General features: G+C 40.5%; 2 protein-coding genes across 2 annotated transcripts; one reads left to right on the top strand and one right to left on the bottom strand.

Annotated features, from left to right (window-relative positions):
* The first annotated feature begins 329 nt into the window (after positions 1–329).
* On the top strand, positions 330–7,152 carry si:ch73-390b10.2 (Golgi pH regulator). Its single transcript, XM_030429167.1, has 14 exons — positions 330–596; positions 1,383–1,442; positions 1,564–1,667; positions 1,756–1,862; positions 1,981–2,082; positions 2,344–2,464; positions 2,593–2,673; positions 2,765–2,874; positions 3,014–3,102; positions 4,943–5,035; positions 5,183–5,278; positions 5,615–5,704; positions 5,805–5,870; positions 6,052–7,152. Exons 1-14 carry the CDS (start codon positions 555–557, stop codon positions 6,256–6,258), a joined length of 1,368 nt encoding a protein of 455 aa, XP_030285027.1. The 5' UTR covers positions 330–554; the 3' UTR covers positions 6,259–7,152.
* On the bottom strand, positions 6,767–15,225 carry pdzk1 (PDZ domain containing 1). The gene is made up of 8 exons (XM_030429166.1): positions 15,127–15,225; positions 13,858–14,067; positions 11,920–12,133; positions 10,976–11,308; positions 10,172–10,368; positions 9,857–10,078; positions 9,440–9,778; positions 6,767–7,352 (listed from the first exon to the last, which is right to left on the bottom strand). The coding sequence occupies exons 2-8, from the start codon at positions 14,062–14,064 to the stop codon at positions 7,308–7,310; spliced, it is 1,557 nt and encodes a 518-aa protein (XP_030285026.1). The 5' UTR covers positions 14,065–14,067; positions 15,127–15,225; the 3' UTR covers positions 6,767–7,307.
* Positions 15,226–16,873: the final 1,648 nt, after the last annotated feature.

The following is a 16,873-nucleotide window of genomic DNA, read 5'->3' as shown; positions in this document are numbered from 1 at the left end:
TAGTATCATTATAGTTGTAATATCAATACTGTCATTTAGTAGTAGCGTTGCCGTTCTTGGTAGTAGTGATCAGTGCCAGCAGTAAAAACTGTAATTTGCTGTTTTGTCGCCCTCTGCGGGTAAAACCTCGTAATTACAACGACACTTAATCCTCACCGCTTTTAATGAATAAGAGTTAAGTTCATGATTTACATTGAGTACAAACATGTTTTGAAACATGTTTAACAATACTACGAAATATTTTATTCTTGTGCACGATCTTTTTAGTTATTCTGAATTCGTTTTATGAAACGTCACAGTTTTGCGACGGAAGCCTGTTTGTCGGACTCGTCATGGTGACGTACACACAGGAGCGACCGTTGTAACTTGACAGTTGAACAGCCATGAACCTGCTGTGCTACTAAAATGAGCTCGTCAGCAACATAACACACATTTCAAACTTTTCAAACCTGATTTATTTTTGCGTATCAGCATGAACTGAAACGACCCTCGACCGTGCTGCACCTGTACAATCAGTTTTTTTGCGGACCAAAGGTTGTTTTACAGACACCATCATGTCGTTTGTGGTGGACTCAGTCATCATGTTCACCTCACAGGTAACTTGTTTATCACCACTTGTGAAACTCGACGAATAGCAGCTGGTTGTGTATTTCATTGAACGAGAATATCCAGCGTGTGTTGTAAGCAAATGTTATGTTCACTATTACCCACGCAGCTCTACATGTTTTCCAGCTAGTGTTGTTGTTGTAGTGCTTCCTGTAGAAGTGACATAGCTGAAGACATCTTGAGAACAGTCAGCATGCTAACTGTACACACAGTCAGCAGCACCCAGGGATGTTCATAAGGGGGGAAAGGAAAACTTCCCTTAAGACCCCCCAGGAAATATAATATAAGAACTGATAACCAGTTTTATTGAACCAGCAAACTCACCATCACGTATTAAAACATAAAAAAATCACATTTTATGTATTGTTTCTTCTGTAAAATGTTTATAGTAAACAGTGGGAACACTCTAAGCTAAACTAAGTACTAGCTTTGTCAGTGTGAATTTCCTTACGCAAGGACCCCAAAGAGGGTGCTGGCAATACATTTAAACCCAAATAATAATAATGATGTTATAACCAACTTTATTCTTGTGAGCTCTGAAAGCTCACAAGCTCCCGCCAGGCTTGTGAGGGGAAAATGATAGCCAGGAAGCTAGCATATCTCTTGTTTCATCCTTGGCAAATTTGGTTTTCAATTTACTCAAAATTGTTCCCTTGATGAAACACAGAGTGAAAAATGTATCATTCTGTAAAGAGCCTTTACTAAATAAAAAATGTGATGATGTGATTTTTACCTTCTCTCGTTCTTCCCAAAAATGTGCATGTTCACCAACACAGGTGCTGTTCTTTGGATTTGGCTGGTTATTCTTCATGCGGCAGCTGTTCAAAGATTATGAGGTACTGCAAAAATTTATTAATGACAACGAGGATGGATGTGTTGACTAGAGGCCCAGATGTTATAACGGTCGCAATGAGAAAACCATCAATCAGTCTTGAGTGTGTTTGTGTTTGTTGACAGGTGCGACAGTACATCGTCCAGGTGGTTTTCTCCATCACGTTTGCTTTTTCATGTACCATGTTTGAGCTCATCATCTTTGAGATTCTGGGTGCCTTAAGTAGTAGGTAAGTACATTTTCTGTGGTGTGTATAACTCTTTTTTATTGTTGCTAATTGCAGGTGAAGAATTTGAACCCTTATGTCTTTGCATCAGTTCCAGGTATTTCCACTGGAAGTTTAATCTGTATGTGATACTGCTGGTTCTAATCTTCGTGGTGCCTTTCTACATTGGTTACTTTGTTGTCAGCAACATACGCCTGTGTGAGTATTGCAGATAAGGTGCCCACTGAAAATGAAATACAGAAGTTAATGCTGCTGTTTGTCAGAGTTTCTTTCACACGTTGTGTTACTGAAAGCTGTTTGCTTTGTGTCTGTGTAGTGCAGAGACAGAAGCTTCTGTTCGCTTGCATGGTGTGGTTCACCTTCATGTATTTCTTCTGGAAGTTGGGAGACCCATTCCCCATCCTGAGTCCAAAACATGGTGAGAAAGCAACCTTCTCCTCTGTAATTTATGACTGTGCATCAGAAAGTGATGCTACTTTACTGTATTGCAGCTTTTGAAACCAGGAAAAGATTACACTTACGCCAGATCACAATATAACATTTTCCAAAATTTAAGATGACCTACATTTTCATATGACAATGATAATACATTATAGAGTCTGTTATCTGCACAGAAATGTTGAAAAGCAAGCGAAACAATCATGTGTTGGTTTTCACTCTGTTGTTGTCTGTTGTTCAGGCATCCTCTCCATCGAGCAGCTCATCAGTCGTGTTGGCGTGATTGGAGTCACACTCATGGCTCTGTTGTCTGGGTTTGGTGCCGTCAATTGTCCCTACACATACATGTCCTATTTCCTCAGGTAAGCACAGCTGTGGACTTATTGTTACGTTATCTTCAGGAGCTACATCACACAGTGTTATTCTGGGTCTCCACATACATCACATATAACTATCCTGAGTCATGCTTCCTGCATTGTTATTTTCACAGAAATGTAACAGACAGCGACATTCTTGCTCTGGAGAGACGACTGCTCCAGACTATGGACATGATTGTCAGCAAGAAGAAACGGTGAGTTAACAAAACATTATTTCAATTTTGTTAGATTTTTTTTATAGATAAAATGAATTGTTTTGCCACAACAATTTTTTTTTGCGTCTAGAATTGCCATGACACGGAGGCAGATGTACCAGCGGGGGGAAGACCAGAACAAACAGACAGGATTCTGGGGAATGATCAAGAGTGTCACTTCCACACAAACAGGAAGCGAAAGTATCCTTTATGCTTATTATACTTATATTGAATAAGGCTGCAAAAGGACTTCCTATTTTTTTTTTTTTTTTTAGCTATTAACCATGTACTAATTATTTGCAGTATTTGTGGCAGATAAGCCTTAACTTCTTCCCTCCAGACCTCTCTCTGATCCAGCAGGAGGTCGATGCTCTGGAGGAGCTGAGTCGACAACTCTTTCTTGAGACAGTGGACCTGCAAGCCACCAAGGTGAGTACATACATATAAATGGTGGGCTCAAACAAAATGCCAAATGACTGACGTTGTTGCTCTGTAACTGCTGAGTGTGTAAATAAGCAACAGTTTGCTGGTTTGCCAAATCAAAAGGTAACAGTAAAAAGGTAAAACCTGTTTTTAAAGGTTCAAGCATGCTTAAAGTTTGCTTAAAGACTCCCGTGAAGGCTCAGTTGAAGCCTAATCTCTGTGACCGTCAAGGTCTGTCCATCCCTCCTGATAGTCATTCAACAAAGGCCCATCTCCCAAAACAATCTCACTAGTAGAAAGTAGAACACTAGTAGGACCCCTTTCACATCACACATGGTCACTTGATTAAATGGTAATCAGTGATAGCGACCTGATCAATCACTTTCCACACACTGGTATAGTTTTTGTGAGCATCTTATTTTATTTTTTTTTCTATTAAACTTTCAGTATATTTGTCTGATTCTTTTTCCTTTACTTGTCCATCTTGACTAGGGTTGTACCAAAATATCGATACTATGATATATCGCGATATTTCATTTTGAGGTGTGTTATCGATACACTGGTGCCAAATATCGATATTTAATAATATTTAAGATGCGGTCAGTGTGTGTGTTAAGAGGAGCCACTGTGCAGTATACACTTTATTTTACTTGGCTGTCATTCATGTGAAACTGATTAACAGAAGCCCTTTTTGGATAGAAAAGCTGGCAATGTGCCGCCCCGTCTTTCTAAAAGGGAGGCGTAATATTCCTCCTTTTCCAAAAGCCACCACTTGGCTGCCACTGGGGTAGGCGTAAACATGTGACGTGACGTGAAGCACAAAGTTGGGCAGTGAACAGTGACAACGAATTTTGTCTTTACACATCCCATTGGAGTTTAGAACTGGGTTCTTAGCGGGTGGCTTTTAATTTGAAAGTAGCGACCATTCCTAGCTTGCTGCTACAACAAGCGGACACAACCAAACAGCTACAGAGACCGAAGAGACGCTAACATCTCCTGGATCTCAGCGGCTGTCCAGTTGCTCATCTTGACGTTTGCGGATGAAGTGATGAACTGACTGCTGTGATCAGCTGTTTCCTGGTTTTAAAACTCCCCAGTTGTGGGTCGCACAACAGTGCAGGTCATCAACAGCTCTGCCCATCTCACGCAGTTGCCGGAACAGTGACGCCTCGTTTTTAGATAGCAGTGGAGGCAGAAGTAAGTGTACCCTCCTCTGTCTAAAACCACGGACCGAGCCGCAAAAAAGAGGGCCAAATTGGCGGCTTATTGCCCAGTATAAAAACGGCTAGTGTTTTGTAATTCCTGTGAAATGGATTCAGTGCCGTCAATAAATTCTGAAACTTCAGTGACACAAATATCGTGATGTATCGTGGATGAAATTTCTTGCAATATATCGATTATGTATCGTGATATTATCGTTATCGTGGGCAAAATATCGTGATCATTTAATTTAATCTAATATTTATTATTACTGGTTTAACCAAACCAAACCCACTTAAATATAGCAGCCTCTATTTTGATACCTGAATTCAAGTTTTTCCATTCACGTGCTTAACATAAACATCTGTAACATGCTACAGATCTATTTCTATTTAGAGGTCCAGTGTGTAAGATCTTCAGGCTTTTAAGCGGCCAGTCTGTTAGATTCTGAGATGAGAGGGTTCCAGTTAGTTGCAATCTGTAACCTCACCACTAGATGCCACTAAATCCAACACACTGGACCTTTTAACCCTTCCGATTTCTCCTACTGTAATTTGAACCCGGTTTATTGCCTCTGTAAATCACCACAGGCAGTGTTACATCACATGACCTCTTGCTAATTATTCACCACCTTTCTTTATCTCAGGAGCGAATCGAGTACTCAAAGACATTCCAGGGGAAATACTTCAACTTCCTTGGCTACTTCTTTTCCATCTATTGTGTTTGGAAAATCTTCATGGTGAGAACATCCACAGTTGTATTCTGGCCTTGTGTCGTTCCCTCAGTCTAACCCATAGATGCTGTGAGTGCTACAGCCATGATACATAATTTTTGTGTTGTTTATTAGAGATGAAACTTAAACTTAAAATCCCTCTTGTTTTGTCAGGCCACTATAAACATTGTGTTCGATCGAGTTGGAAAGACGGATCCAGTGACAAGGGGCATTGAAATCACAGTGAACTACTTGGGCATCCAGTTTGATGTAAGATCCGCACACACACACACACACACACGCAGGCGCACACACCTGCAGAAACAGTCACATGTCATGCTGCATGGCCTCCTGTAAAGATAATCGCAGGCCCATTATCATCTCTCTGCCTGCTTTCTCAGCAGTGAGGCTTGTCATAATTGCTTTTAATCCTTACACCACATAGACAGGTTTGATTGAGTCCCCATAGCTCACACTCATAGAGGATGGCATTACGTTAAGATTTTAATGACTAAATGATGAATGCGGGTTAAAAGCTATCAGCCTCTGCTTCTTTTAGTTGCTCTGTTTTTCATATTTCTTTTGTTCTTTTTTTCCCCTCTTCAGGTAAAATTCTGGTCCCAACACATCTCCTTCATCTTGGTGGGAATCATAATCGTCACATCCATTCGTGGCTTACTCATTACCCTCACAAAGGTAAAAGCATAACATGATATTGAAATGGCTACAAATGAGAGATAATGCTTTGAGTGGTACGTCTGTTTAACCAAAGTCTCAACGCTCCTTTTGTTTTTAGTTCTTCTACGCGATATCGAGCAGCAAGTCCTCTAATGTCATCGTGCTCGTCCTCGCTCAGATCATGGTGAGTGTGTTGCCCTCACTTTTTTGTTTAAAAGTTGTATTATATCATTCTATATTTGCTCATTTATCTAAGCGTTCTATTCATTCAATAATTCATGTTTTTGTATATCTTTTGTTTGTCCCAAAGCCTCCATTGCAAACAACAGATAAAGCCACACGTTCTTTCTCTCTTTGTGTCTCAGGGGATGTATTTTGTGTCATCTGTGCTGCTGATGCGTATGAGCATGCCGTTGGAGTACCGCTCCATCGTGACAGAGGTTCTGGGAGAGCTGCAGTTCAACTTCTACCACCGCTGGTTTGACGTCATCTTCCTGGTCAGCGCCCTGTCCAGCATCCTCTTCCTGTATCTTGCCCACAAGCAGGCGCCAGAGAAACACATGACCCTGTGATTCTCTACATGTCTTCCCACCTGGACGTGACTCCTGACCACTGGTGTGACTTTGAATCTGGATTTAAGAGATATCCAGAACTAGCTTTTTTTATATATAGGACATAATTCTATGGATTGCCCTATTCCTGAATCAGGAATGGCTAATTGTTGGGTGCGAGTGATGGGGAACTATCAGAGCACATGAGGAAACAGCTTTGAAAGTGGACTTCTCTTCAATTAAAAAACTTACAGAACAAATATTATTATCAATAATTTGATTCTACCCATAAATGCAACCACTTTTCTTTTCTCTGTGCTCTTAAATGTGTTTATTATTTTGGCCAAAAAGATCTTTACTCTTTTGTCTGAACACACTGGAGCTGTTCACAGCACATCCCTTCTTCTTTTTCACTGAGGTGTAAATGGACTCTATGAAGGAAAGATCACACGTGATCTCCGTCCTGACGCGGCTGTTTTTTTAACAGGATTTAGTGTTTAATCGGGAACAAAAACATATACCCATAATGTACGTTTTACTCGCATTGTATGTGTTCATTTATTTGTGTTCATGGAAGTTTTCATTTATGTACTTTCATTTCAGAAATCGGAATAACACTTAATTTTTAGAGCATTAAATAAAGGCATCAGTCTTTGCATAGAGGAAAAATATTTGAAACTCTACATTATTCATTGGCAACATTAACAGTCTTTGCTTAGGTTCTGCAGACTCTAGCTTCTATATTGAACACATTACATTGGTAATCTCAGGTTTCGGATGGATCATTGCAGAGGTTCATTCATGATTCTCACATCAAATGATGACAAATGCATTCATAAACATGTTTTGTTCTCCGCTCTCTCACGTGGCACTGTTCAGCTATGATTGACATATTGGCAGTAAATTTCAAAAGTCTTTCCTTTTGTCTGTTTTTTTCCTCCATCTCTTTGTCTCCTTTAAAAGTAATTGGATGTATGAAGTCCTTACAGCTGATTGTTAAAAAAAAAGAAAGATGGATCAACATAAGGTGGGTGTAGGTCATATCAGGCAAGAGGTCCTCCGGTGCCTTCCTAGAGTCTCTCATCGATACTTTCTTCAGATGAAGATGATGAGGTCTAGAAGAAAGGGAAGATAAAATACACTGTCATAAATGACACTTCAAATAAAACAGATGGTCCGATTATTAACCATTTTTTTATTTCAGCTTTTGAGTTGAGGTTTAGATAAACTCGGATTATGGTTATACATGACATACACAGTACAATTACTGTGTTGTATTCAACATTGTGTAAGTTATTATCCATTAAATTCATTTTTTTATTCACAAATTAACATGAGATGACATAATGTGTTGTCAGATGCCTCCTTCTCCGACTCAGCCTGCCTGTAGCCGTACTAAACTTGGCAAGAAAACATTAAAACAGCCATAAATGATGTTGGCTACAGATCTATGAATTGTGGGCAACACCAAGATAATGTATTACGACAATCAGTTTCATCATGTCATGTTTTATTCTGCTATGACCAATCAAAACTCGGGTTTAGTCTAATTTTTTAGACAAACCGGACAGGAGTAGGGATGTGGGATGAATGCTCCTAATTCTGGACTGTCGGTCTGATTTATTTCCACATGGCAACCTATAAACAAGACTGAGGGGTGAGTTCACATAAAGGTTGTGCAACTTTTTTGGCTGCTAAACCTACACCAATAAAACAAAAAGAAATCGTATGACTCTCAAACCTAACTGTTCTTCGAAGAAAATAGAATAGTGGTGTTGATATATGTTATCCGATTTACATGTAAATAAAATTAATAATTCAGTTTGTTCTGATCGAAATGATGCTAAGTTAAATCAGAAAGACTAACCATTTGTTCGGCATTCTTTCTCATTCCTCTCTCTGTCTCTTCCTGTTCTCCTGCTTTCTCTTATCTGCTGATTAGGGGTATTGACTCATTAGCCACGATCTCTGTCAGCCAATCTTATCTTTGCTGTTGTCATCTCTGTTGCCTCCAGCTGTCATTTCAGTGTGTCTGTTATACTTTACCACATGGATAATCGCAGTCAGATGCCAAACAAGAGCAAATTGCATTTGGCCACGAAACTTTATGGGTGTTTGCGCCATAATGTAATGAACTTAATGTCAATCTTGAGCAGTGGCAGTCACAAATGACTCATAATTCATGGCACTCAAGCAAAGAAGGGTGTAAAGCTAAATGCTGATGTCGACAAACTAGCATGCTAACAACAACATTGCTAACATCCTGGTCTTTTGCAGATATAATGTTTACCGTTATTACCATCTTAGTTTGTTGTGCTAGCATGCTAACATTTGCTATCAGGTACCAAACACAATTAGTGCAGGCTTATGGGAATATCATTAGCTTTCGTTATAAACCAAAGCAGGCAGCAGGACATGTTAAAATTTAGACCTGATGACGGTTCTAATGTCACCTGAGTTCCTCCAGTTGATTCTGAGAGGGATTTAAATGTCTCCAGGCTGTAAAATTGTGGATATCTTTCTTTGAGCATACCCAAGTGAAATGACTTGTTTGACTTTCACAAGTTTAGCCAATGAAGGTCCAATGAAAATGGGTCTAAAGTCTAAAAGAACAGCAGGATTAAATAATTTTATTTCGGCTCAGACCGCGGAAGTCTCCAGTGCGCAAGTTCTAAGGGCCCCACAATCCGGGCAATTTTAAAGCCATTTTGGCTTCATGCGCCACTGAGCAGTTTCTCTAGGAATGAATGAGACTCAACCTCCAACACTGTCTCCAGGTCGATGGCCATTTTCCAGAATTACACTTAGGTTGGGAGCTCAAATGTAAGACTGTTTTTTTCCAGGTTGCAATTTATATGAAAGTAGAAAATCTGACAAATAGTTTTCATGTGACCACGTTGATACTGATCAGCAACTGTGAAGATGATGTATTGTGAAAACCCGGAGGGACACTGAACCTTCCACCTTGAACGTGATGTCAGAGATAAATGGTGGTTGTGTGAATGTGGTCAATGGAGTCCGCTATGTCAGACCGCCATGTTTCCACAGTAGCCCAGAATGGACAAACCAAACACTGACTCCAGGGTGTGGACTCCTTTGGGTGTTTTTAGTGATGAGGTGAGATTGTTGGCTGCAATCTGCAACCTTGCCACTAGGTGTCACTAAATCCCCCACACACAGGTGTTACCTGAGGACCACTCACCCTCTCTCTCGCTGGCTCAGTGGGGGTTTCAGGTCTGGCCTGCTCTTCCTTTGTCTCCTCCTCGTGTCTTTCCTCTCTGCTGGTCTCTGGCCTCTCTGCAGAGTGGACCTGAGCATAAGATGTCTCCCCGAGGAGTTGGCGTGTGATGGTCACTCCTTTATCGGTGAAGTGGCTGTAGACGGACTTTGTGGCCACCAGCATCTCCAGACAGCTGCCACTCTGGCGGATAATTTCCACCACCTCCTCGTGGCTGCTCCGCTCCACATTTACTCCATTCACCTCCACCACGATGTCGTCGTCCTCCAGACCTGCCCTGTCAGCCGCTCCACCCGTCACCACCTGAAACAAAGACTGTCTCAACACATTTTGTTTTGAAATTATGATGTTTACACAACGGGCATTGCCAGTAATCCTTACGTCCTTGATGTACTGTCCACATATCCCCTGGATGCCATTTAGGTGGAAGCCATAGCCAGCTGAGGTTTTCTCCATCTTACACAGTTTAGGCTTAAGATGCTCCCTCCTCTCCTGAGCAGGGGTTGAAGGTCGGCCAGGGGCTGGTAAATTGACGGCCTCTGTGTAACTAGGCGGTGAACTGGAATCCATCTCCTCCCAGAAGAGCATAGGAGACACTTTCCCCTGCGAGGCACACAACAATGACATTATAGAGATTGTCTGCAGTCTATATTACAGTTAGTCACTAGCTGGTGGCTCACCTGTAACCTGACTCACCTGCTTGTACATTTGGTCTGTTTCTTTGTCCACAACAAGGAGGCAGCAGTGGTTGCCACACTTCTTGATTCTGTCCACCACCTGTTCATGGCTCAAACCGTCCACCTCCTTCCCGTCAACAGCCACGAGTCTGTCCATGTCCTTCGCACCCGCTTGTTCTGCTGGGCTGCCTCTGTCTATATCCCTGATGAAGTGTCCTGCAGTTAATAAGCAGAGTGTCAAAACCAGTGATGGAATGTAAACAAAGTACATTTTCTTAGGTATACTGTACTTTTTTGCTACTTTAAACTTCCACTCCACTAGATTTTGGAGGCAAATTTTGACTTTATACTCCACTGCATTTGTGATAACTTTAGTTACTGGTTACTTTGTAGTGCACATTCTGCATCAGCGCCAAAGGAGAACATTTGTAAAGACAATGTATCATTATTATCTGCAATCTGATTTAAAAACAAAAAACACTGATTCCAATAATCAGAAAAATATCAAAACATAATTAGAAGAATAAAAATTCCGAAAACAAAAGGAAATAAAATATGAGTAAATATTCTGTTAAATGCACCACTTGTGTCATGTTTAATACATTCATTAATGCCTACATTTAAGTTCAATATCATTTTTGGTACATCTAATAGCATATTGATGTACTTATTGAGACATTTATGTATTTGTCTACTTATTTTGGATTTTGGCACTATGAGTCCTCCAAGTAGTATATAGTCAAAACACAGACTCCTCTCTGCGTTTTGATCTTCGTTAAAATATCTTTTATTTATAATATTAACATATTTATTTGGGCCTTGCCTGTTTGGTTGGGCTCCTCCTTGAGCAAGAAGCCATAGCCATCCGATCCTTTGATCATCTCGATGTTGCGTGGCTGATGGGCGAGATACTTGGTTGTGGCCAACCACGCTCCGATCTTTATGCACTTGTTCTTGTAGTACTCATCCGTCTCCTCATCAACCAGCAGGAACATTATGCTGCCGCCTGCCTGCTTGAGCTTGTCCACCACCTGATCATGTGTCTGGTCTTCTATGTTCTCTCCGTTGAGCTCCAGCAGACGGTCGCTGACTTTGACTCCCGCTCTGTGGGCCACGTCTCCTGGGATCACCTCTGCCATGAACAGGCCTGGCGTATCTGGAGAGGATGGAATAGAAAGTTGGAAAAAAAAGCAAAATTATTCATATAGAGAGATATTTTAACTGAGATTACTGAGACTGTTTTTGTCACCCATAATAAATCATGCACTGATACTTTATAGGCCTTTGGCTGCTGGATTTTGTAAATCCATTTGGATGATCTTATTAAAGGAGAAATCCAATGATTTAAAGATCTTGGAGGGTACTACCGCATATGGGCAAAAGTAGAACAAAGCCTTTTGTGGCTCCAGATAGAACTGCGTTTAATCTGATGAACTGACTAAAGTGATGTTAGCGGCTAGGTCTGAAAACTACAACTGCTTGGGGCTAGCAGCTTAAAGCTACATTATCAGCGAATAGAATGATGCCACATCAAGATTTCTTACTGATCTGTTAGCGGTGGCGTTGCATTGTAGGCGCCAAGTATGAAACATTTTACATTTACATCTGTGAACTTGATTGATTTTTGTGGGTTTCACTTTCTAATTAAGAAAACAATGATCCATAAAATCGGCAGTTGTAAGCATCAGTCATTTGGTGTTCATGATGAACTAAACACTATTTCTGTAAAAGTGTCCTGAATTGCCTCGTCCTGCCTGCCCAGCTCACCTTTGACTGAACGAAGTGAAAACCCATAGCCTGAGCTGGACTTCACCAAGTAGCACAGTTTGGGTTTCAGAGTGTGTTTGGCCACACCATTAACAAAAGGTGCGCTCTGAGGGTTGGACAGGTTTACTCCCTGTGCCTTGGCTTGCTTGTAGGAAGCTTCATCCAGGATGTGGAACGTGACTGTTGCTCCACTGTTTCTCACAGTGTCCACCACCTGTCCGGGGGGAAAAGGAACATAGCAGGAGGTTTTTTAGGAAAGACGCCTATCACCGCATAATATCTATCACTTTTTTGGAGACCTAAAGCTGACAAACATAGTAAAACGTTAGCAGACAAGTCAGAGATATAACAGAATATTTGATACATACACAAATTCACAATACTGTCAGTTGAATAATGAAATGTTTTCTTTAAACTCCAGTAAGTTGAAACACGTCGATGTTTATAGCACCACTGAGACACAAAGTATCAATGTGCTTTATAGGGCACAGAAATGCATTAAGCAAATTTCAAAATTGCATCTAAAAGACAGTAAAACAGATTAAAGGAGCCCTGTTATACTTTTTTTTCCTACATTCAGAGTGTTATGTTCTTGTGAATGTAAAAGAACTTGAAAGTTAAAAAGTCCACATCAACAGAAGCTCCTCTCCCACAGAAAACACTGCTCCTGAAACGCCTCGTCAGCAGTCCCGCCTTTAATTCTGTGAATTTGTGACATCAAACTACGTCACCATGTCACACATTTGCACTAACAACTAGTTTGGCATGTAATAATTGATTTTACACAGCTGCTCTGTTGTTTAATGCGATGCTGGGTCAGGCATGTGTGAGCTGACCAATCAGAGCAGACTGTGTATTCTGGAGGTGTGGCCTTAAAGAGACAGAGGCTTTTCACAAAGGGGGAATACAGAGCTGCAGCACTGGACAATGTAAGAAAACTGATGAATTATTGGAGAATTAGAGTGTGTTAAATTATTCCAGCAGTGACCCAAAATAATGTTGTGAACCTGAAAATTAGCACAATATGTTTCCTTTTAACATAATATATCCTCAGAATAGCCGTGCTTGCGATTATTTTTCTTAAATACGCTCATCTTGATATACCGATTTTAATAATTTTTTTACATTATCTAGAGATTACAATGCTCGTTTTTCGGGTGATAACGAGTTATCAGGAGATCTTGGTCTTGTTATCTAGAGGCAATATCTCGAGATTACAAGTGATATAACAACTTTATAAGATTCAGAAGGGTGCAACATGACACACACACTGCTGAGGTGAGCCATTTGTTATCAAGTCCCCAGTGATTTGATTTGAGGGTAGTGACAACATTGTAAGGGACTATATATAAACATAAACTCTACATGCAATATGAGGAAACAACATTTTGTTTTCTCTTGATAAAGTTTATCTCTTCATCTCAAGACAACAAAGCTTTTTTTTCCAGTGTTGAAGACATAATTAACGTGTAATCCTGCCTACAAACTGGCCAAACAATCAACACCACACAACCAACATGGAAAATTAAAAGCTAAGCTGTTCTTGGCTTCAGTATCAAGTGGTGTTGGTTAACTAATGTTGTTGCTTGCTAAAATAGTTTGGCTCATCTCATTGTGATTATATAAGTAGTTGGACATTTTAGACCAACATGGAATAAATCAAGGATTAAATGTTTGCAATATGAAAAATAAACAAACAAACAGCTTAATGCTGTTTTTAACAGCTGTTTGGAATCAGAAATCTGTTTAGTGTCACATTTCTTTCTTCGCCCCACTTAATTGCTTATTTATCAGCAGTGCTTATTGATGTATTCAGTTATATTTTTGACTTGTCTGATAACCTTTTTACTTCAGTACATTAAGTCACTACCGGGGCTCCATATCAGTCACTGAGTTAGTATTGATTCAACGCACCGCAGTTATTCCACATTAGCCTACCTCTGAATGGGACAGTCCATCAACAAATGTTCCATTGACCCGCAGGATGCGGTCTCCATCTTTCATGCCGGCCAGTTCAGCGGGACCTCCCATTTCCAGGCAGCGGATCAGGTGACCCTCCTCGCCATGCTCCACCCTCAAGTAGAAGCCAAATGAATGACCCGCCCTCTTGGTCAGAGAGATCACCCGCGGCCTGTACGTTGCCATGTCCTAACACGGAGCAGAGGGTAAATACACAAATTATATGTGGCTCTGAACACAAGTGGACCTCTGCAGTCAGTTTATTAACAGTTAGCTGTGAATATGACCAAATTAGTTTGTATCAATTGCACAATGTATTTTAATGTAACCCGTCCCTTTAAGAACCCATACATCTGTAGCTTCAGATGAAAATGTAATCTTCCACGTCAGCACAGTGGCAATTAATGGTTAATAGCAGGAACAGCTGACTGTGGTGACGAGTGTCCTTTAAAAGACAGCCTGGTTTCGAATGCCATGTAATAATCTTATCAGACTTCCACATGAGCATGTCATAAAGGATGTATGTGTTGGAATGTGTGTGTGTGTGTGTGTGAGCTGATGAACACACCGACTGACAGACACACAAAAGTTGATAAACACTAAAAGTTCTGTTAAAGTCCTACAGCTTCCTCTGTGTCATCTCAGTGTATATTTGTGCATTAATTTGTAATTTGACGCAGGAATGAATACGTCCAGCATCAGAATCAGTACCAGGATTATCAGAAGTAATTGTGTAAACTGAGAGGATACAAAGGAACTGCAAACTTACTTTATTCCCTTCATAAAAGTTTGTTCCGCAAAATCAACACAGTTCACCCTCAACAGTTGAATCTATGTTAAAACAAAGAAACCTTTTTCTACCGTAGTTAGTGGTTCTCCACCTGTTCGGCTTGTGTGACCCCTTAAAACGAAGCAACGTCTATGTGAAGCCCGCTAGCAACGTTTGTAACCAGTTTAACCAAAAAGTGAAATTTGCTTCATCTTCAAAGGTCTAAAGAGGTAAAATAATGAACCATTCACCACTAAACAAACAAAGATTAGTAGAAAGTCATGAAAACACCCCTTCAGATTTATCTTGGCACCCGTTGTAGGTGTTCTGACACCCGGGAGCCACCACTCTGCGTAATGTTAGATAGTTTTAGCAATCTAAAATGGAGAGTTATACTGGCTGTTTTGCTATAGATCTTAAATGATTATTGGATCTCAAGTAAAACTATATAAGTAAGTGTTTCTATTAATCAAACTCACCAGCTCTTCTCTGCTCAGTGTCCCAGTCCAAAGGAGGAGCTCATCTGCTTATCTGTTATCTGTTGTATCTTCAACCTGTCCTCCTCCTCCTCCTCCCTCCTTCCCCCCTCCCCTTTCTCCCTCTCTCTGCAGGGACTTTGACAGGCCAAAGGTGAGCCTAAAGGTTGAGTTATTTAACAGTGTCTCGTGTCTCAGGAGGTGACTGCCTGTGAAATCCGTCCTCAGAGACGAAGATGTGACCATGAGGCAGTCCATCTGTTCGGTGGCCAAAGGTACATGACGCAGGGGGACATCAGCAACATCAGGAATGATTGTATCACCGCACACAGATCAAGGGAAACACATCATGTTCATATTCATTTGCATAAATCTTCCGGCTTTAATTTTGATTGGTTTGGCTTTGCAGAACAAATATGAGCATGCACAGTTATATCAGCTGCAGATCTCGTCAGTATCACATTGTTAGTTACTTGAAAACAGGAAAACAATATAATTCTGGGTCAGCTTGGTGAACCAGAAGCATATCTTAAAGTGAAGTAAAACTCACAGGTTTATGTCCCGTCGACTTGTTATGCATTAAACCTATTAAAACAGAACTTTTTAAAAATCACTCTGATTTCAGAAACAGTGACGGTAGTTTTCTACATCTCACTATAAAATGTGACCTTATTCACATTTGCAAGCATAGCAGCTGCTCAAAACTTGCTGATAAGATGCAGCCCCCGCACTCACACCTTTAATGTCAGCTCAGGTTAAAGTTTCACCTTATTGCCTTCTTGCAACTCTTGCAAAATACATTTCCATGTCAATCCAAACCAAGAATAAAAGTCTACTTGAACAACGCTCTATTTGAGTGGACTAAATGAATATTCATTTTCAGTACAAACATCCACAAGGTTAATGAAGTTCGGGGTGGGCTGGGGTGCAGTTTGGTTGTCCAGGTTTATGGTTGCTATGGGAGAGTCCTTTGGTTATAAAAGGTTTATTATGATACTGCTCTCCTCCGCATGGGGCAAAGGTGACAGAAAAACTCAACCAAAGCCAAGAATGACAAATCTGCAAACAGTAAAAGTTAATTCATCACCGCACTGAAAATGCAGGCGCATTTTTATGACCGGCTCTGTTTCATAACAGGAGCCTGAGGTTGTAATTCTCAGTCAGTGCAAAGCCATCCATTTACACAGTGACAACAACACTTTTGACATTAAGGTAGACGGAGTCAAAATAATGATGTAACAGTTGTGGACTGAGGGGATCAACACCTAAAAGATGACCATCTGTTGGAGCGAGACCCAGGTTGCTTTTCCAAACATGTTGCTGCCACCTACTGTTGCCATGAAGTGTTTTCTCCGGACGTTCTCCTGCAATGCATCCTGGGTTAGAGAAATATGTCATTATGTTGGAGAGGTGCAGTTTATTTACTTTTAATGCACTAATGCAACATATACATTTCATTTTGTGTGTGTTTATTGGTGGGGAAGTGTACATTTTTTGTGTTTAGGGTTTTTCCCAAATGTGGCAAAATAAGTACTAATTGTGATCATGTGTGTTTTTCACTGTGTTTTCAGTGTTGTTATGACAACTGTATTGGGGGCTGAACTTTTACTCACCCGTTTAAATTATATTAAAGGTTAACAGTTATGCATAATCAAGGGCGTTTGTCGCTTTAAGTGACAGCTAGCTGCTGTCGAAATAATACTGAAATCCTACTAGGAACGGGTGATATTAATCTCAAAAGATCACTTAA

This window comes from Sparus aurata, chromosome 9 (assembly GCF_900880675.1).
Source record: "Sparus aurata chromosome 9, fSpaAur1.1, whole genome shotgun sequence".
Classification (NCBI taxonomy): domain Eukaryota; kingdom Metazoa; phylum Chordata; class Actinopteri; order Spariformes; family Sparidae; genus Sparus; species Sparus aurata.
The sequence above is the reverse complement of the archived record's forward strand: the minus strand, read 5'-3'. Positions and strand labels throughout refer to the sequence as shown.